At 43.8% G+C, this 21,683-nt stretch overlaps 1 protein-coding gene across 7 annotated transcripts in view; it reads right to left on the bottom strand.

Moving 5' to 3' along the window:
• Positions 1-9,342: 9,342 nt before the first annotated feature.
• The window catches only part of DET1 (DET1 partner of COP1 E3 ubiquitin ligase), a 27,701-nt gene continuing 15,360 nt past the window's right edge, over positions 9,343-21,683 (bottom strand). For 5 of the 7 annotated variants that reach the window (XM_081839002.1, XM_081839001.1, XM_081839000.1 and 2 more), the window contains exon 5: positions 10,989-11,492. In XM_081839002.1, the coding sequence (XP_081695128.1) occupies positions 11,273-11,492 (220 nt within the window). In that variant the 3' untranslated portion in view covers positions 10,989-11,272. Of the gene's footprint in view, positions 10,003-10,988; positions 11,493-21,683 lie in introns of those variants that run through there. The other 2 variants (XM_081839004.1, XM_081839005.1) reach the window with 1 other exon arrangement.

Raw genomic sequence — 21,683 nt, 5'->3', positions numbered from 1 at the left:
GGATCACAACAAACGTTCAACCTTCGGGAGTCGCTTCCGATTGCTTTCCACAAGCCCAGGTGGCATTTATTCACCCGGCTCGCCTTTCCACATTCCTTAAACACATTTTTTGCAGGGCAAAGAAGATCAAGGGCCCTTCAGTTGTTGTTTCTGTACTTTGGCCACCCTCTCCACTCTCTGCAAGACACCCTGGCTTTAATTGGCGTACTCTTTCCATCTCTGGAGCTGCTAGGGTGCTTTTGTTATTGAGCCGGCTAAAAGCCTCCAAGAGGCCTTGCCCTGATGGAGGAGTTTGGTAAAGGAGGCAGATGGAAGAAGCAGGCAGCTTCCTTCATTCCTTGGAAGCGCTGAATGGGGAGGGCAGTCTCTACTACAGACAGACCCTCCAAGTGTCCCAATTTTCCAGATTCAGTCCGGAATGACAGAAGCCATCCCGGTTTCTGACTTGATCCCAGAATGTGTGCCAGTGCAAAAACAGAGTCCTGTTTATATGGAAAATAAAATCCCTGCACCAAATGAAGGAAGCGGTGATGCTGAGAAGCCCTATAATTTCGAAGGAAAAGGTCACCACTTGAAAGTCTTTCACTGCAAAGGCAGACATTTCTTAGGAAACACAGAGAGTGTTGATTCCTTGATTGTAAATGGAGCCTGACACTGTCTACTCAGAAGAAAGTCCCACTGTATTCAATGGAGCTTACTCCCAGGTAACTGGGTCAACACTGGGTCACTGCCATCTAAAGCATTTTGCTAAAATCTTAAATCCCACTTAGTTCCATAGGATTTACTCACTGGTATGTTCCTGATCATTCTCAGTTTCTATTATTATTATCATTATTATTTCATGCTTTTTTCCATGACAGGGACTCAAGGCAGCTTCCCGCTATAATTTCATTTCATTCCCTTTATCTGTAGAAGGTACTGTATACAATCCCTTTCCTCATACAATTTTTCTTTGCAAAAACCCTGCGAGGCAAGTGATTAAGATAAAGGAAAGAAAAAAGGCAACTGTGCTCTGGTGTCTTGGGTGCAGAGCTCTGCACATGCTCAGAGGCTTCCAATCCTAGCACCTTTGTACAGTGGTACCTCGGGTTAAGAACTTAATTTGTTCTGGAGGTCCGTTCTTAACCTGAAACTGTTCTTAACCTGAGGTACCACTTTAGCTAGTGGGGCCTCCCACTGCCGGCCCGCCGCCGCCTCACAATTTCTGTTCTCATCCTGAAGCAAAGTTCTTAACCTGGGGTACTATTTCTGGGTTAGCGGAGTCTGTAATCTGAAGCGTCTGTAACCTGAAGCATCTGTAACCCAAGGTACCACTGTAACTCAAAGGTAAGTCACCTTATTTGCAAACCCTTGAAATGAGAGCGAAGGAATTTGCTTGGGCAAGATTTAGCGGCTTGGTTCTTCTGTCTTCCCACAAGGTCCCATGGTGGATCCTTGAGTGAAAGCGAAGAAAGATGATTGCAATATTTTCCTCCTGCCCTAAGGCGACCGACTTTCGCAGGGCAATTGTCAGAAACGGCCCTCTTGCCACTCTTTACGGAACAACCGAAGGCTTTCATTTGCTTTTGGTGTGGTTTATGGCAGATGCGCATCAATCCATTGCCTTGTCAGCACTCAGGTCTGCCCAAGCAGGCCTGTACCGGACAGATGGGAAGGAAGATTAATTTGTAAGGTGAGCTGCCGAGCAAGGCTGAAGCTTTTTCCGCTGTGCAGCAAATGCAGCTGCCTCCCGTGTTCACCCCCTCCAAGGCATATATAGCAAAAGAGATAATTTGGAGAGCCCAGTTTAGTGCTGATGACCAGAGACACAGAAAGACATTCATCACTGGTCACCAGAGCAAGAATTACACTGGCAAAATCCAGGTGCATTCTTCTTCCGTGTCCTTTTGTCTCGGCGACTGATCTCTCATCCTCACACTTCAAGCTTCCTAACACCGTTTCCAGTTATCATACACCCTTCCCATTTACTCTGCGTCTACTGCTGGTTTTGGAAGCTAGTTTACATACCCAGTTACCCACAAACCACATTTATTTATTTCATAAAATTAAAATAGCACTCGATTGCAAAAAGCAGCAACCTCAAAAGCGGTTTACAACGAGAATAAAACAATGGATGGAATTATCAGTAGAAAAACACCAAATTTAGAATTACAGTCATTTACCCTCGCTAGATTCAATGTGCTGCCATCTGCCTTATTGCAGGGCAGATTCAAGGGTAAACCACACACGGAACGAGTCTGCCCCTGTGGGTTGATCCTTCTGTGATGTATGTATGATTTTTTTTTTGGGGGGGGGGGTCTTGAGCTACAGGGTGGGCAATTTCAAAAGTATATAGGGGCTTGCACACCATTGTTCTGGGTTCCTCCTTCTTCCTGCATGTGGTGAGTGAGCACCCTGTTTCAACAGTTTAATAAAGATCAGGCATAATAGCTACTTTGCTTCTCAATATTCTCTGTTTGGCCTCTGTTATTTTCTCCTACCGATAGAGAACCTACATAAGGACTCTATACAGGCGGTTGGATACCCCATAAGGGATATAAGAGCAGTGTTTTATATATATATATATATATATATATATATATATATATATATATATAACATAGGGTTGCCATATTTCCAAATGTAAAAATCTGGACTTTTTTGGGGTGGTCACCCCTGGGGCAGCCGCTACCACCAAGCCCAGACCAGAGCCAGAGCTCAAGCTTGAACCCAATCAGCCGTGCACACAAACTGTTTTTAAAAGAAACCCAAAACCTGGACATTTGCTTACGATTTTAAAAATCCCGCCGGGTGGGCATGTAGTCACCCCCACCCCCCAAAAAACCAGGACATGTCCAGGATTTCCCAGACATATGGCAACCCTATATATACCAACAGTAGCCCCTTGAACTTAACCCAGGAGCAGCCAGGGCAGATCTCTTAGCAGAGGTGTTATATGCTGGCAGGCACTCACTCTTGCCAGCACATGTATTCTGTCATTTCTTATGAAATAATGCATCTGGATGTGTTTTCTATAAAGCAGTTTCAATCTGAGCTGAGAGGGGAGGAGAACATTTTAAGCTTGCAATGTGTACACAGCCTTCCATGGCAATGAGCTAAGGGATTCATGAAGTTTGCATATTAGCAAATCCGTGGTTGTAGGTACCTTTTTGAGATGCTGGTGGAAGTGTACTTTAAATGACAATCTGTCATGCCTTGGCAGAAGGTAAGGCCATCTTCATTCAAGAGGTGTTTGTTGTTGTTTTTCCCCATCCTCTACTATAGCAAGAAGCTGGAATTGAAATAGACTAGCTTTCACTAACCCTAATAATAATAATAATAATAATAATACCCTGCCCATCTGGCTGGGTTGTCCCAGTCACTCTGGGTGGCTTCCAACACATATAAAAACATTTAAAAACATTTAAAACTTCTAATACAGGTGATTTCAGATGTTTTGGACAACTCCCATCAGCGACAGGCAAAGCTGGATAAAGCCTGCCAGATTACAGGCAAATAATTGTATGATTTCTGTGCTAGGCACCTTTAAGGTTAGAATTTTTATTTGTTTATTTCAAAAGAAACATCTGCAACTGATTGGGCAGAGCTGGGTGATTTGCAGGCAGGCTAGTTTATGGGGTGCAAGGTAAGCTGCCTGGTCCCCGTCCCTCAGTATCTGCTGCCTGAGGCAGCTGGTTCCTTCTCCATAATGGTAGGGTCATTCTTGCCAGGAGCCAAACCCAAGGAAGGGCCATAGCTCAGTGGTGGAGCATCTGCTTTGCATGCAGAAGGTTCCCGGTTCAATGCTTGGCATCTCCTGGCAGGGCTGGCGAAAGACTCCTGCTTAAAATCCCGCAGAGTCAGTGCTAGGCAATGCAGACAATACTAAGCTATATGGACCAAGGATCTGAACTCAATGTAAGGCAGTTTCCTATGTTCGCATGTTCCCTGATTGCGTATGTGGAACGATTCCACTGAAAAAGGAGAATGGTGTGGATGCTCCAAAGAAAATCTGAAGGCCCTGCCTGTGGGTCCCTGATCTGCCATGATTTGTTTACACAGTGTGGTGTAGTGGTTAAGAGCGGTGGACTCGTAATCTGGTGAACCGGGTTCGCGTCTCCGCTCCTCCACATGCAGCTGCCGGGTGACCTTGGGCCAGTCACACTTCTTTGAAGTCTCTCAGCCCCACTCACCTCACAGAGTGTTTGTTGTGGGGGAGGAAGGGAAAGGAGAATGTTAGCCGCTTTGAGACGCCTTCGGGTAGTGATAAAGTGGGATATCAAATCCAGACTCTTCTCTTCTTCTTCTTCCACTTGATGCTACGGCCTCCAAGCAATGGGCCTGCAAGGCTGAGCAAGCTTTGAAGCTTCAGCTTTCCGTAGAACTGAACGTCTGAAAATGGGCTAGTTGGGGCTGGTGGTCATCCTTCTTGCAGATTTTCGAGAGAAGGAAGGCAATGTCTGGCAAGAAAGGAAGGGTTTTCCCTGACTGGAACTGAGCCAAAGCAGGAAATGGAGGTGTCTTGGAACACATCCAGCAATTCCCTCCCCGAGATTTAATTTAAAGCGTTAATCAGAGAAGAAGCCATGTGCTGAGCCTTCCCGGTACAACAGGTGCAAAGCTTAGAGTTGGCCGTTTAGTAGCTCTTAGGTGCTCGCCGGGGACTTGAAAACGCAGCAACGCCAGGATTATGTGTACCTGTTGCCCTTGGAGAGCACTTGAGGGGATAGGGAGAGTTTGCCCTTCTCCCTCCCACGGCCACGCCGTGGATGGAGCTCTTGCTGATCACAGTCACCATGGCAACCAGGAGAGGCAGCCCCCTACACGGAATGTTCCCAGTGCAGCTCCGAGTTGAAAAGAGCGGTTGTTTGTCCACTCTATGCATGCAAAAGGGCAGCGACTCTTCCGTTCCCTTGTATGGATCAAGTGCTTTGTGACCTGATAAGGCGACGCAATGGATCTTTTTAAAAAACAAATAAATGGAAGACTATGCTTGACCCAAGTAGCAACCATCCAGGTCTGGCCCTGCTATTACACACACACACACACACACACACACACACACACACACATGTTTTTAACATATCATTTTCAACAGTAATTAAACATACTTTTACATCTTATACAAATTTTTTGACTTCCATCAATCACATCTGAAAAATTTCCAATCTATTCACTTAATATATATTTCTTACTTTCACGATTACCTTTAAATCTCATAACTAATATCTCTATTCTTCTTTCCCTACTTTGCAATATTTCATATATTTCTCCTTACAAAACTTCTTGTAGTCCTACTAGCGTAATTTGTTGATTACAGTTGCTCTTCAAATAATTCGTATATTTCTTTCCAATCTTCTGTAAATCTCTGGTTCCGCAGGTTGCGAATCCTTCCTGTCATTTTGTCTAATTCTGTGTAGTCCATTAATTTTGTCTGCCATTCTTCTTCCGTCGGAATTTCTTCTTGCTTCCATTTCTGGGCTAACAATACACTTGCAGCTGTTGTGGCTCTGCTATTATATAATGGGAGGCAGCTGCCCCACCATCCCCGTGAATCTTCTAAGAGGTGCCCGTGGCTATGGCGGAAGCTGTTGCCTTATCACTAGCGCTGGAGAAAGAGTCAACTGCTAGTTTGGTCAGATTCTGTACATGCAATTGTGGAGGCGGGGAGGGGGGCACCATCATGACCTTGTGTCAGACCAGCCCTGGATCCCTTGCAAAGTGCTGTCTGGCGGGTCCACTCTGACAATGATGCTCCTCCCTGCTGGCATTGCCTCCTCCCAGTGGGCTAACTGGCTGCCTTCAGCTGGTAGTCATCAAGAGCTAGTTCACACGTGAAGGCTCATCCCTTGGCCGACTGCAGCATCCTGGGCATGGGAGAATGGGCTCCCACAGGAGAGGCACTTGCATGTCATTTCATGATGTTTTTCAGTTTATACAGTGGTACCTTGGTTCACGAACTCAATGCGTTCTGGAAGTCCATTCGACTTCCACAACGTTTGCAAACCAAGGCGTGGCTTCTGATTGGCCCCGGAAACAATGCCGACAGCCAAAATGGACGTTCGGCTTCCAAAAAACGTTCGCAAACCGGAACACATTACATCCAGGTTTGCGGTGTTCAGGAGCTGAATTGTTTGGGAGCCAAGCCTTTCGGGAACCAAGGTACCACTGTACATTCATTCTGCAGCTAGCCTTTAAGATAACAGCAGACAAGTGTAGAGAAATCAAGTGACATGCATTTGTGAACAAACATAATCCTGTCCCATGTCAGTCATGTGCTTTTTGGAGCACAGGAGTCAGCATAGTATTGGTTAAGAATTTCAGTCTACGACCAACGAAATCAGAGTTCAAATGGTCTTAAGGCATGATGAGTTGATGCTATGAAGACTGACGAGGGATCTTTGGTCAGTCATTCTCTCCAACCTAACCTGAGATTTTCTTATGAAAATATATGCTGACCCTGCTTAGATGCAACCAGGACAGAGATGTGACTAAAAAAACTTGGGTGTCCCTGTTATGTCCAGCTTCACCCTTAGACTTCATGTGTCTGGATGCTATGGAAAAACACCTCTGCAAAAGGTTCTGGAACAGGCATAGGCAAACTTGGCCCTCCAGATGTTTTGAGACTACAGTTCCCATCATCCCTGACCACTGGTCCTGTTAGCTAGGGATGATGGGAGTTGTAGTACCAAAAAATCTGGAAGGCCGAGTTCGTCTATGTCTGTTCTACAACCTCTGCAAAATGTATGTAAAAGCAAAGAGAAGACAAAGCTGTATTAAAAAATAGAATTCCAGTTTATTTTGCTTTTAACGTTGCACAGGTAACAAATTCACACCCTATCCCTGGTGGAAACAAAAATATCAGGTGTAAATATTATCCGTTTGGGTTTCCTAAAGACATCAAAGGGGAGGAAGAACATACATTGTTGCAGATAATACAGCGATAGGCTCTGCCCTGCTGCACTGTGATTCCCACCTCCCTTTAGCATACACTCCTAATACTTCATAGTTGTGAACACAGGATCATGGAGTTGGAAGGCACCACAAGGGTCATCTAGTCCAGCCCCCTGCTCAATGTGGGGTTCGAACCCACGACCTTGAGATCAAGAGTCTCATGCTCTACCAACTGAGCTATGCCAGGTCTTATTCGCAGCACTTTTCAATCTATCAATGGTTGCTAGCCAAAATGGTTACCGTATTTTTCGCTCTATAAGACGCACCAGACCACAAGACGCACCTATTTTTGGAGGAGGAAAACAAGAAAAAAAATATTATGAATCTCATAGCTGCGCAGCCTGCATTTGCTCCATAAGACGCACACACATTTCCCCTTACTTTTTAGGAAGGAAAAAGTGAGTCTTATAGAGCAAAAAATACAGTATGTTCTACCTCCACCACAGGAGGCAGTATGCCTCTGAATACTGCCGAGTGCTGTTGTGCTCAGCTCGTGCTTGTGGGCTTCTGAAAACAGGGATGCTAGACACATGCATTCTTTGTCTCCGGAAGCTAAGGCCCAAGGATGTCGATTGCAAGTCACTTTGTTCCACAGAAGCAAAGAGAATCTTCTAAAGCTAAACAGCTTTTGGGGTGAACAGTGCAAGATTGAATGAACAGTGAATGAGGCAGGTGATCCTGCTCAAAAGGACCTTCCAGGACCAAGACGGCAGAAAGTTACCTATTGCAAATAAGAGTCATAGCTCAGTGGCAGAACATCAGCTTTGCATGCAGAAGGTCCCAGGTTCAATTGGAAGCATATCCAGGTCAGCCTGGGAGAGAACCCTGCCTGACACCAAGCAAAACCACTGCCTGTCACTGTAGACAATACTCGGCTAGGTGGACCAATGGTCTGACTTGGTACAAGGCAGGTTCCTAGGTCAGAGTTAAGATATTGCTCAGTGGCGCTCATTTAGATCTCATGGGAATTCACCCAGACCTCCCAAGGTCCAAATGTTCACAGTTGTTGCACCTACTCACAGCAGTGGGAAAGTGCAATGAGAGAGTGAGATGCACAGTGCTTTCCCCTCCATTGGGAATGCCCCCCAAAGATACTCCGTTAAAGGCTTTGCTTCCTGATGAGAACTGGCAAGATACAACCAAGGCTGATCCTCAGACAGCTGGACCGAGACGTAAATTACGGAGCTGTGAATTTTGGGTGGGTGTCCAAAAATGTGCCAATCATTCAATGTGGCTGGAGGGAAGATGGCTCTTTGTCTTGACCAATGGATCAGGCTGGGCCATGTCTGTACTGTGGTCTCCAATGACCAGCGCAAGTTAACAAGGCCATCCCTTTGTGCCTGTGATAGACATGGACAGCCACTATGCATCTGAAACAACATGAAAGGCCTACCTTTTGCTTTTCCAGTTATTTACAAAATTAAATCCCACCTGAGCGCTGCAAGGCATGTCCCTCCCCTTTAATGTTTTATTTCCAAAAATATTATATACTATTTAACTGTGGGGGGAAATACCACAAACTGGCTTGCAAAGAGAATACTCCTTGTTTACTCCCTTTGGGTGGGCAGATTTAGGCAGCATTATGGCAAAGGGAGAACAGAATGTGGGTAGCAGGAAGATAAAAAGCAAATTTCTCTCTTTTTCTTTCTAAAAAACAAATAAATTCTTGACTAGAGTAGAAAGACCCTGGAGATGTGAAGACTGAGGAAAAACAAGGGGGGAAATGGAAATATTGGAGTGGGATGGGAAGAAGAGGGACAGGGATGTTTTCTCCCTTGAGAACCTATTTTTTCACACAGAAGAACAGGACATTTTGAGGAACCATGAAAAGCAGCTCCATTGAAATGTGTTCCTTTTTTAAAAAAATAATGAAATGCTTTTTAAGGCAAGGTTTTAAATATTTATGTGTAAGCCAATCTACAGCAGGGATGGGAAATTTGTGGGCCTTCAAACTCTCAGCACCCCTAGCTGGCATTGGCAATGGTCAGGGTTGATGGGAGTTGTAGTCCAAACCTAAAATATACTGTAGTGATAAATGACAACACTCAAATCCAGAAGCATTTCTGCAACTAGAGGGTGCTGCTATCTTCATGAGAAGACCATACACTTTATTTTGTTTACTTTACTACAAAATTTGTGGTTCTTATTTTCAACTTTTATTTCCCCCCTACTTCTCAGGTGGCAAAAAAGTAAGATACATGTGCATAAAGTACAGCAGTTTGCATCTCTCTCTAGAATTGGGTATATCTGCCACATGATATAGCTTTGTGTGCCAAGTTACGAATTATGCATTTTATGTTGTTAAAGCAGTAAAAATACATTTGGGTTTCATAAGAAAATAAATATTGCATATATTTCAAATGTCCTCAAAAATTACGCCACCCTCTTCCTTGCAAAACAACACACACATTACATTTTTCCAGAGCTTTAACATTTCCATAAATTTTACACCTCTACTCTGAAGTGACGAACTCTGATCCCACTGTTACAAGACTGCAGTGCGGGAAGAGGGAGAGAAGGAAAGACTAAAATCTTTGGTGTTAAAAGGAAATGGTTCCTCTGTTGTATTTTGCTCACATAGCAATGCCAATCTTTTTAAAAAACAAAACAATGCGAGGCATTATTGGAGCAGAAGTAATTTACAATATAATCTGTTTGCTTATTGAGAATGGCAGAAGGGCTGAAAGTCTGAGAAACATGAGGAAAACGATGACTTCATCTGTACTCAGGCAACGCATCAAAGCCGCACACTGTTAGATGAGATGCACATCACTCCTCTAAAGCTGTTTGGTTTCCTAGAGCATGAATGTTCAGCTTTGGTGTGCCTCTGACAAAATGCGTACACTCAGTGCCCATGGCGACCATAAGGGGAAAGTGTGCTACGTGCAGCTGTGTCTCATATGGAAGTTTACAACATATTCCGCATTAGTCCGCTGCACCGAAATAGCAAAGGGCTCGAAAGGGTGGAAGGTGAATGCAACCAGGCGTCGGACGGTGTGATTGATGGGCCGGCCCAGGAGTCCCGCTTGGATTTCAAACTTTAGAAGCCCGGAATCTCGGGCATAGAACCTGCAAGGGAGACAGACAGACAGACAGACAATGATGCTCATAGGCCAGTCTTAACTACATGAAACTGAGTAAGAGGAAATCTACTGTGACTGAGCAGGCAAAGAAAGATGCCATGTTGTTTTGACTAGTGATAAAAAGAAAAAGCAGGCATTACGACAGAATTGCGAGAAAGTTATCATAAATGCAGTTCGGAAGAAGTCAAGGCCAGCTTTTCAGAAAATGAACTGTAAGGGGCCTAAAGGACATTATGGGTTAGCTAGTGAATGGCCCATGAAATGGTGGAAACCTATAATGAATGAGACCATAAAGACGGGCTGCAGCAGGGCGAGCGCAGATTGATGCTCCCCTCCCGACAGCTAGCAGTTCTGTATCCTTTTGCTCCTTGGTCTGCAGAGCCTAACAGTATTTGCTGTTTGGCTGCCAGGCATTCAAACATGTTTGAAATGAGAGGAGCATTAAGAGGCCCATCTTGCCAACCTGATGCCCACAGGAAACGTACAAGCAGAACCTTGAAACGACTCAATAAGATCTGAGCAAACTCAGTAAACTCAGTAGACACAGAATGCTGTCTGATTTGGGGTTGTGAGGGTGAGAGGCAGGATGGGGCAGAAAAGCAGAGCGAGTGGGTGGAGGAATTCAGCAGAGTAATCTAGAAAAAGGCATGGCATTCTACACTGAAACATACTGCGGAAGGTCCCACTTATTATTATGCCAGAAGATGTGGTGATAACTACAATGGGAAAGTCTCATAAGGCAGTCCATTCCATACCTTGTAGGAATTAGGTCTTTATCGCAGCAACTAACCTCTGGAACTGCCTCTTTCTACATAGCAGGCAGGCACCCATCTCAGTTGCCTTTTTGGCCCGTAGTGGAGATCTTCCTTTCTCAACAAATTTTTGAAGTGGATGTCTTTATCCCAGTCTATATCTGCACTGGATTTGCCCCACGTTGCCCTGCCGGGCGGGCCACATACGGAATTGTTTTTACAGGTGGAATTGTTTTAATTGTTGCTGTTTTTTACTGTGAAATTGCTTTGAGGCACTTTACAGGAAGCAATTCATAAAAGAAACCAAAGAAAGGGAGAGCTGGGTTTCTGCGGCAGACACTGCAGTTTATTCCTCGGCAGATGAAATCAGTGCAGAAAGTGCTCCCCAAAGGTAGAAAGTTTGAAAATTGCAGCTGTACAATATAAGCAAAAGGCACAGGCCAACCGTGTCCTGGGGGAGTTGCGGCTGCAACTGCAACGAGTTGCTTCTCCCCTGCTTTCAGCTCATGTCTCCCTCCTATAGAAGTGAGCGCCATGTGCTTCCCCCAGCAGGATGTTGGTTCCTGGGCCAACCACTTCAGCTACTGAATGGGACCAAGGATGCTCTTTCAATAGGTAGACACCCCTCCAGGTTTGGATAAGGCAGCCAGCTGAATTCCTCACATTCTCTCTGCATTGCCATTGTTCGTTCTCTCTGTGTCTCCTCTTGAAAGCCCCAGCTAGCCTGACAATTAAAGGAAACAGACTGGGTGGAAGAGCAACAATCTTGATAGCTGGCATTCTAAAGGGTTTCCTCCTCCACAGGAGCAGCCTTCTGAACTGGGGGTGGCGGGGAGAGAAGGGGGGGAGGGAGAAGAGAAAAGGAAGTGGAGCTAGTGTTGTTTCCACCCCCCTCCCATGTAAAGCATGGGTCTGCTGCCTGCTCCTCTCATTCCAATTCAGGGCAATTTACCATACTCAAGAAGAACGCCCTGTAATCTCCAAGATGGGCTCCGTATTTTTAAATCTATTTTTGAAGAGTGCTCTGCAATCAGAGGCCATTTCCACAGACTCACATGCGGTGGTTAAATTAGATGCTGAAATGCAAGATGCGTGTCAATAAGAACAGTAATATTGAGCATCTCCCCCACCCCACCCCCAAGCCAATTGTTAAGAAAATGGAAAGTTGTTTTGCTTCTTAAAAGAAATTCTCCCAAGTAGGTTGCCTATTAAACTTTCCTTTATGTCTCCCAAGCTTTCTAACGGTGACAGTGGCTGAAGACGGGGAAGCCACACCATTGCTTGTGCCCCTATTCCCTCTGTGTCCCCACCTCAAAGCTTCATCCTTGAACTAGGGAACTCCTGAAAAACAACACTTCAAGTGGGGCAGTCTGGGAGGGGCCAGAATCTCTCCAGTCATCCCACCACCTGGCACAGGTGTTAGAAGAAGCAAAATGTGGTCGTTCTGCCAGCTGCAGCCTGGTATAAGAGAAACACTGTGTGGTCATGGGAGGGCAGGGGGAGAAACCAACGGCACAGTGGCCGCGTGGCATGGAGCAATCCCACAATGCAGAAGAGCAAGAACAGCAGCAATTCTCTTTGTGGAGGAAAAAGAGGGGGGGGGGGAGGCCAGTGTGTGATGGGAGAGGGTACAAAGCTGCCAGCCTGTTAATTTGATTAACTGGCCCCTGTGAAGGGGCCGAGATGGCACAGCTGAAGGCAAAAGGTTGACGCTGGCACAGTGGCGATGTTGTCATCACAGCCCACCAGCATCAAGAGCGTGCAAAAGAAAAAAGAGTAGATTCAGGCAAGCTGAAAGTGGCCAGGGATAAGTTTCTCTCTCTCTCATAACTAGATCTCGGCAATATCCAACAAAAGTGAATGCTGGCATATGCAGGTCAGGTGAAAGAAAGTGGGGTGGGGGGTGGGTTTCACATACAGCATAGTTAAAACTAAGGAATTTGTTGCCACAAGAACAAATGATGGCCATCAACTTGGATGGCCTTAAAAGAAGATTGGACAAATCCATGGAGGACAAGACTATCAATGTCCACTAGCCACAATGGCTTTGTTCTCCCTCTGCTGTGGGAGGCAGAATGTCCCTGAGCTGCGGGGAATCATAGGTGGGGAAAGGGCTGTGATGCTCAGGTCCATGGGCTTCTGGTTGACCACTGTGAGAACTGGGTGCTGAATGGCCCAATGGCTTTGGCCCAATTCAGCAGGGCTCTTTTTATGTCAGTTTCTCACTCAAGAGCACAACAGTAGCTCCCCTGAAGTCTGCTGTTGCCTGTGAGCCCTACTTTTCTGGCTCCCAGGATGCATTTGGTTGGCCTCCGGGGGGAAACAGGATGCCTGGTGAGATGACCTTTGGTGTGATGCAGCTGGACTCTTTCTATGTCCTGCGTCTGGAATTTTCATCACCCGTTTGAAGCTCCATTAGAATGCACATCTTTGATTCTCAAGTTAAAGCTGAAAGGGTGGAATTCATCTTCTTTGCAAACATGTTTCATTTGGGATCGGCCCTCCAAAGAGGAATGCCTTGAGAAGTATTATACATCCCCTTCAGTTTGGGCCAGTCACTCTTCCTGCCGGTATAACTCCCTGAGGACCAGAAGGTCCCAAGATTAATCTCTAGAATCTCTAGAGTCGAAATGTTTCTTTAGCAGCACCTCCAGGATCTAGGGAGAGCTGAAGCCAGTAAGAACAGGCAGTACTGGGCTAGGTGAGAATAAAGCAACTCCACAGCTCAGGAGTAGCAGACAGGCTTCTCAAGTTCAATTGCCAGCATCTCCAGGTTACAAAGGTAGGAAAGACCTCTGCGAAAGACGTCTGGAGAGCCATTCTCAGTCTGTGTAGACTATTCTGGGCTAGCTGGATCTGTCATGTGTTCACAGGTGTTAATTTAAGGGAAATCCACAAGCAAATCCTCCTAATTTAGAGGCATCAGCAAAGTCAGCTGATTTTGGGGTACCGTGAAAGGGCAGCAATACCAACCAATTATGTAGCAATTGATCATTACTACTGAGAGTACCCCATCTGTAAATTCTGTCTCAGGCACCAAACTTGCTTGGTTAGGCAAGTCTCTCAAAGACTCAGGGTGCATTTTTCTGTCCCCTCTCTGCCCCTCCAACTGAAGGTTCTTCTGTGTGGTCAGCAACTCCCGAAGACACAAGAACCACTCAAGAGCTCCAAAATGCTACATATTGCCTCTAGCCCTATACAACACCAGCTGACAAACTATGTGAAAATGGCTAACTGCTTTGTTTACAGAAGCTCATTAGTGAGAATATCTGCATTTTGTCGGGAGAAAAAATATGTTGCCACCTACAGCCCAGTGGAGCCTTCCTATAGCATCAAGGACAGCAGCAGAAAAACTGAAAAGAAAGATGGGATGACTCATATACATTAAGTGCTCTTATGACTGGGAGGCACACTGAACAGGGTTAGATGGTTCAAACACTCCCCCAAAACTGCAGAGAGAGCAAAGGAGGCACTATCATATCGTGGACAGGAAGGAAATCAATTTGATAAAAATTCCCAAAAAATTCATTGGATGGCTTTCAAACCACTATCCACCTCTCCAGATCACAGAGTGTGGTTGGGGACATGCCAACTCCTGTATGCAGGTCACATCTGGCCAAAATTTCATATTGCCCTCTGGGGGGCCTAGTTGTCCAGGGGAGCAGAAAGGGCATTGATGTCCTATGCAAGGCATCTGAGTGGGAAATGTCTCAGTAGAGTTGTGATCCTGGCAAATATCCAAAAAGTAGCCTATGCATTTTGCAACTGCATGCATGAAGTTTTGGGGATGCAATTGCTTTTTTTAAATCTGAAAATTTAAGGAGCTGCAAGGCAGAGCTTGCAGTTCAGCTGCGCGTTGACTGAGTGGTGGTTGCTGATTTTCCTTTTGCACAGAGGGTGCTGGAAAACTCTTTCTTTTCAAGCATTATAAAAAATAAAATCTATGAAGAAAAATGGAAGGTAAAACGAGTGGCTTTTCTAAGGATGCCTCTGTTTCCATGGGAAATAGCTTTGCGGGTATGTTGGCGCATAATTCTGTGTTTGCTAAGGGAGTGTTTGTATGTGGATTTGACCCTGCTCACTTTGGGAATGTGGCCCGGGCAACTTTCCACCATGGTAACGTAGCCCCCAAAAACATTATCCTACTTCCGGTTTGGATCGCCAGCAGGATGGGAGCGCGGTGAAGTTGCAGCGCAACTCCGCTGAACTGCACGGGGCTATTGAGGGGCAACGCAAAGGCACTGCGACCCCAAAAACCTCAAGGGGGGCCCCCTTGAGGGAAGCGCAAACGGCAGCGTCGGAGGGGTCCTGGAGTTCTTCTGGGTTTTTCCTGCTTCGTGGAGGAAACCTGGGTATGACGGGACCGAGCGACGCATATTCGGTAAGTCCTGCGGGCCCCGTGCAGCGATGCCTCTAGCTCTCACTGAGAGTGGCGACAAATCTCCGTAACCTTAAGAACAGTCGCCCTCGGGACTGAGTGTTAAATATTGGAGCTATTTCGGACAATAGAGCCCAAGGAGCGATGGATGTTAACAGATTAAGTTAAGGAGCCCGACCTGTATTTCGGATCTAAGATGGCGCTGGGACTAGCACCGGAGGAGTGAAACAAAGAAACTTTTACTCACCCGCTGTATAACGTGGAAGGGATAGTCCCCGCTGGAAGTGTCACGGGGCAAAAGTAACCAAGCAGAAAAGTAACTGATTTAGAAAGAAATCTTAGAGACTTTGCATCGATAGAGACTCTGTATCGTTATCGGCAGTTCAGGGGGGCATTAGAAAGGACGGTTTATAAAGAAAGCTGGCAAGAGTGTAAGGAAGCGATATTTTGGAAGCTGAAAAAAGTAGAAGGGGAGAGGAAGGGGAGAGGAAAAAGTGGATAAGAACGAAGGGGTGACTCCCCCTCCCATTGCTTCGCTAGCGGTTCCGGCTTTCTTCCGCCCCGTTTTCATATTCGGCAAACTGCGGGAGGACAGTCACTCGTAAAAACTTGCACATAAACAACACCCCAGTATCTATTCTCGCTGGGCAGCTATTTCGCCGGACTTTAAGTACCCCCGCTGAACGATAAAGGACACAGCAACATATTGAGAATTAATCCGCGTAGTGAAGACCAGCACGCGCAGTGAAGACCTAGTTCTCCTTTTTTTTTTCTCCCCATGGCGGATCGTCATACCTCGAGAGACTGAACTCTCTCCTCCTCCTCGGCCATCCCCCTCCCCCCCCCTGACGTGCTTAAAAATCGGAAAAAAGACGTTTTATTTTTCCTTCCCCCCCCCTTGGTCTTTTCCTCTCTTCTCTCTCCCCCTTTTTGCCCCCTGTCTTCTTTTTCTTCTTCTTCTTTTCTTTTTCTTTTTTTTTTTTTTTCCCTCCAGGTTTCCCCTCTCTTAATTACAGTACCTCTACATATATGTACGATTATAAACTGTGATTGTATGCTTTAACCTCAAAAAGGGAATTGAATTAGAGCCGGTTGGGACAGGCTACCATACATAAGATTTAGTAACGATATTTTGCCCTGCCCAAAGGGCAGTTTAGTATCTCCCACCGAGATTATTAAGTATCCAAGATTGTACGCCCCCTAGGGGAGAGCCAAAAGACTATCAAATTTCTGTACAATTGAAAGTGTGAGGGAGGGAGGATGTGGGCTGGGCAGATGGCGGGAAAGGATGGGAAGAAGTCAACAGGAACACCAATAGAGAGGAAATCCTCAAAACAAGAGGAAATCAGAGATCTAGATGCTCTGTGGCTGAAAATAAAAGAGGAATTTAGACAGAATGAGACACACATAGAAAAAAAGTTAGGAGAGATGCAGGAATCTTTTGATAAGAAGTTAGAGGGGATCGTAGGGGAAATGTCAAACAGAATAAATGAACTCACGACTCGAACAAAATCCCTAGAAGACTCAAATAAAAAAATACAAAAGGAGATGAAGGACCAGAGAAAAGAAGCTGTGAGATTGAAGGAAAATTTCGGAGAGTTAAGTAAGAGCCAAGACCAAGTTTTGGATAATTTAGCAATGATGGAAATGAAACAAAAACAGTTAAATCTAAAATTCAGAGGAGTGGGAGAAGAGACGGAGGAAGATATCGGAAAGAAAATGATCCAAGAACTGGCGAAATGGCTTGCACTGAGTGAAGAGGAAGTTGCCCAATCGATAGAAAATGTATTCAGGATAAAAATAAGACCCAAACATAACAGACTGAAAAAGGCCCCAGGGGATTGCTTAGTGATTTTTAAATCAATAGAGATGAGAAACATAATCTTAAGGGAAAGTTACCAGAAGAAATTGGTAATTGATGGAAGACCAATCATCATCTTCAAAGAAATACCAATTAGACTCCTCCGTAAGAGAGAGGGTTACAAACAGATAGTCAACATTTTAAAAAGGAATGGTATACAACACAGATGGGAATTCCCTGAAGGGATTTCCTTTTTCTACAAGGGGAAAAGATTCAGGATAACGGACAATCAGGAAATCAGTAAATTTCTACGCAGATATGATAAGGATCTCGGGGGGGTGGAGGAGAAGGTCGGAGGGAGGAGTGGAGAAGGAGAAGTGACGGCCGGTGCAGGAATGGAGGGAAGGGAGAGGGAGGGTGGGGGGTTGGGGGGAGGGGGGGAGGGGGAGGGGGAGGAGACAGAGGGGGAAGAAGCAGGCCAGGAGGAAGAAGAAACAGAGGACAAAACCACCCGAATCTAATTTGATAATTTACTACTGTTAGATTACTGACTTATTGTTAGTTAAAAGGGACAATGAATCTTAAGATTCTAACATGGAATGTAAACGGTCTGAACGAAAAAACCAAAAGGAATAAAATTGTAAATGTGTTGAAAAAGAAAAAATTGGATGTAATCTGTATTCAAGAGACCCATGTAGCCAAAAGGCACAAGCATGTTCTAGTAAATAAGAGATTAGGAATAGAATTTATAAATTCTACGGCAGAGAAAAAAAAAGGAGTAATAACATATGTCAATGAAAAATGGGAACCTAAACTGATCTATAAGGATGAAGAGGGAAGGATTTTGGGGATCCAAATTAACTTTCAGGGGGAAAAGATTAATGTGATAAACATATATGCTCCAAACTCAAATAGGTCAGAATGTTTTAGGAAATTAGAACAAGTGATCTTAGATTTAGGAAATGACAAGATAATATTGTCGGGAGACCTCAACGCGGTGCCGGTTCCAGAAATAGATAGGCAATCAGATAAGGGAAAGCGAAACCAAGGAAAGTTACCTAAATCATTTCAGGACTTGGAAGAAAATATGGATTTAATAGATATATGGAGGCACAAGCATCCAACAGAAAAGCAATTTACCTTTTTCTCAGAAGTACACAAAAGCTGGGGTAGAATAGATCAAGTCTGGATCTCGAGGGAACTCACCTTAAGGACCACGAAATGTGAAATCCAACCGAGAACTCTCTCGGACCACAATTCTATAACATTGGAAATAAAAGGTACACTACAGGGGGGCTTTAGATGGAGGTTGAACGAATATTTATTAGACAATGATGAGATCATCGAAAAAGCCAAAGCCACCTTAAAAGAATATTTCGACTTAAACCTTAATACAGGAACAAACATGGAAGTGGTGTGGGACGCCAGCAAAGCGGTTTTAAGAGGTTTCTTTATCCAGCAAAATAACTATAGGAAGAAAATAAGACAGCAAAAGAAGGAGGAAGTTCTCAAACAGCTAAGGGAGTGTGAGAAAAAATTAATAGAAAATCCGAAAGACGAACATAGCCTACAAACAATGAAACTACTACAAACACAATACTCGATGTTAACGAATCAAGAAATCGAATGGAAAATCAAGTCAATGAGGCAAAGATACTTTGAATCGGCAAATAAAACAGGGAAATTTTTGGCCTGGCAGCTGAGAAAAAGACAAAAGCAAAATGTGATAAACAAAATAATGGTGGAGGAAGAACTGATAGTAGATCCAAAAAGAATACAAAATAACTTTCTTAAATTTTATGAGGAGCTGTACAAGAAAGGGGAAGAGGACCCAATTAAAATAGAAAGATACTTAGCGAACTGCAAAGGGAAGATTGTCACAGAAGAAGAAAGAGCCCAATTAAATAGACCCATAAATATAGAAGAGATACAGAATGCAATAAAAAAAATGAAATTAGGTAAGGCACCAGGACCGGATGGTCTCTCGGCCAAATATTATAAAGTTTTGGGAAATCAATTGACATCTGCGCTCTGTGATACTATGAATAACATCTTGAGAGGAGGGAAAATACCCGAATCTTGGAGGGAAGCCTTTATAACATTAATTCATAAAGCAGACACAGATAAATTGAATATGAAGAACTATAGGCCAATATCTTTGCTTAACAATGACTATAAAATTTACGCGGATATTATGGCAAACAGACTGAAAAAATGTTTAACAAACTTAATTCAAAAAGATCAATCGGGCTTCCTGCCAAATAGGCTCTTGAAAGACAACGTGAGACAGGTCATAAACATAATCGAACACCTGGAGATCAATAATGACATCCCAGCGGCTTTGGTTTTCATAGATGCTGAGAAGGCGTTTGACAACGTCTCCTGGTCATTCCTATTAAAATCTATAGAAAAGGTAGGGATAGAGGGTGAATTTATGAAAGGAATACAGGCAGTATACTCGACTCAATCCGCCAAACTGGTAATAAATAATAATCTTACAAATACATTCAAAATTGAGAAAGGAACTAGGCAGGGGTGCCCCCTCTCCCCGCTCCTATTTATTATAGTGTTAGAAGTTTTGGCAAATAAAATAAGATCAACGCCTGAGATACAAGGGATAAAAATAGGGTCTAAGGAGTATAAACTGAAAGCTTATGCGGACGACCTGATGTTATCCCTGGAAGAGCCGCAAGGAAGTTTGGGCAGAGCACTGGAGGTCATAGATGAGTATGGCAGGCTATCTGGTTTTAAATTGAATAAATCCAAAACTAGAATGATGATAAAGAACCTGGGCAGAGACACAAAAGAAAATCTGGAGAGACAGTATGGAATCAAAGTGACAAAAAAAATAAAGTATTTAGGAATATGGCTCACACCAAAAAATATAAATTTAATTGAAGATAACTATTCGGCAACGTGGAACAAAATCAAAAAAGACCTGGATGTTTGGAGTAGAGTTAACCTTTCATGGCTGGGCAGGATGGAAGCTATAAAAATGAATACACTCCCTAAGATGCTGTTTTTGTTTCAAAATATTCCTGTTATTAGAGGATCCAAAATATTCAAAGACTGGCAGAAAACCCTCTCGAGATTTATATGGCGGGGAAGAAGACCAAGGATTAGGTTTAAACTACTCACGGACCGAAAAGAGAGAGGAGGGCTGGCTGTCCCTAACATGAAACTATATTACGAAGCGGCTAGTTTGTGCTGGGTTAAAGATTGGATAACCTTGGAAAACACAGACTTATTAGACCTCGAAGGGGCAGACAATAGGTTTGGCTGGCATGCCTACCTTTGGTCGAATAAAGAGAAAGCTCATAAAGGTTTCTCGAACCACATCATCAGAGGACCCCTGTATGAAGTCTGGGAAAAAAACAAAAAATTGCTCGAAGGGAAAACACCCTGGTGGCTATCCCCAACAAATATCTTGACAATTAAAAAAATAAATCAGGAAGATCAGAGACTGACATATGAAGACCTACTAGTCAAATCCCAAAACGGCTGGAAACTAAGACCATATGAGGAGTTAAAAGAGAAGCTGACGGGTTGGATACAGTACCATCAGATCAACGCAAGATGGACGCAGGATAAAAAAGCAGGAATGAGTGAAAAGAAATCAAAATTCCAGATTGAAATAATTGAAAGTAATTCTAAATTATTGTCTAAAATGTACAATATATTACTAGAGTGGGATACAAAAGACGAAGAAATTAAGGAAGTCATGGTCAAGTGGGCGATAGATCTGGGGCATAACATAGAATACGAGAAGTGGACAAAATTGTGGAGTGAGGGTATAAAATTCACGGCAAGCGCTGCAATTAGAGAAAATATAGAAAAGATGATTTACCGATGGTACTTAACACCAGAAAAATTAAGTAGAATGTACAAGACTGGAAACAAGGCCTGTTGGAGATGTAAAATAAAAGAAGGTAATTTCATACATATGTGGTGGGCATGTGAGGTAACGAAAAAATTTTGGAATCAGATATATGACGAGTTAAAAAAAATACTCAGATACACATTCCCAAAAAGACCAGAGGCCTTTTTACTTGGGATGGTTGGAGATGAGATAAAAAATGAAGACAAAACCCTATTCCAATATTCAACAGCAGCGGCCAGAATGCTAATCGCCCAAAATTGGAAAGGTACAAACATACCAACAGTGAGGGATTGGCAAACTAAACTATATGACTTCATCGAATTAGCAAAAATGACGCAAAGAATTAGAAATCAAAAAAATGCAAAGTTAAATGACGATTGGAACAAATTTATGGTTTATATTGAAAGTAATTTTAGAAACTTACCAACTATAGCAGGTTCAGTTTAAAACTTCCGGTGTACAAGATAGATACCAACACCAGCGGTTAAAAGGAATCTAGTAAAACTGGGAACCCGAATTCAGTAGGGAAGGAGGTCAGGCGATATGTGTCAATTGTTGTATATTCTATGTTTCTTTTCCACACCTTTTTGTATTTTTCTAGGCCTTTTTGCCTTTTTTCTTTGTGCTTGTTTTTCTTTTTAAACTCACTTGTTATTGGGATAGTGAGTAGTTGCACTATGTGTTCTTTTTTTTCCTTTTTTTCTTTTTGTTTTTCCTTTAAATGTTTTTTCGTCTTTTCTGTTTTGATGAAGTTTGTGTTATGTTAAAAGTTACTTAATAAAAAGAATTTAAAAAAAAAAAAAACATTATCCTACCCACCCAAGAGAGTCTGGGTAAGAGGAGGGAATCAATGCTG

Source organism: Podarcis erhardii (assembly GCF_964252035.2).
Source record: "Podarcis erhardii genome assembly, chromosome: 14".
NCBI lineage: Eukaryota > Metazoa > Chordata > Lepidosauria > Squamata > Lacertidae > Podarcis > Podarcis erhardii.
The sequence above is the reverse complement of the archived record's forward strand: the minus strand, read 5'-3'. Positions and strand labels throughout refer to the sequence as shown.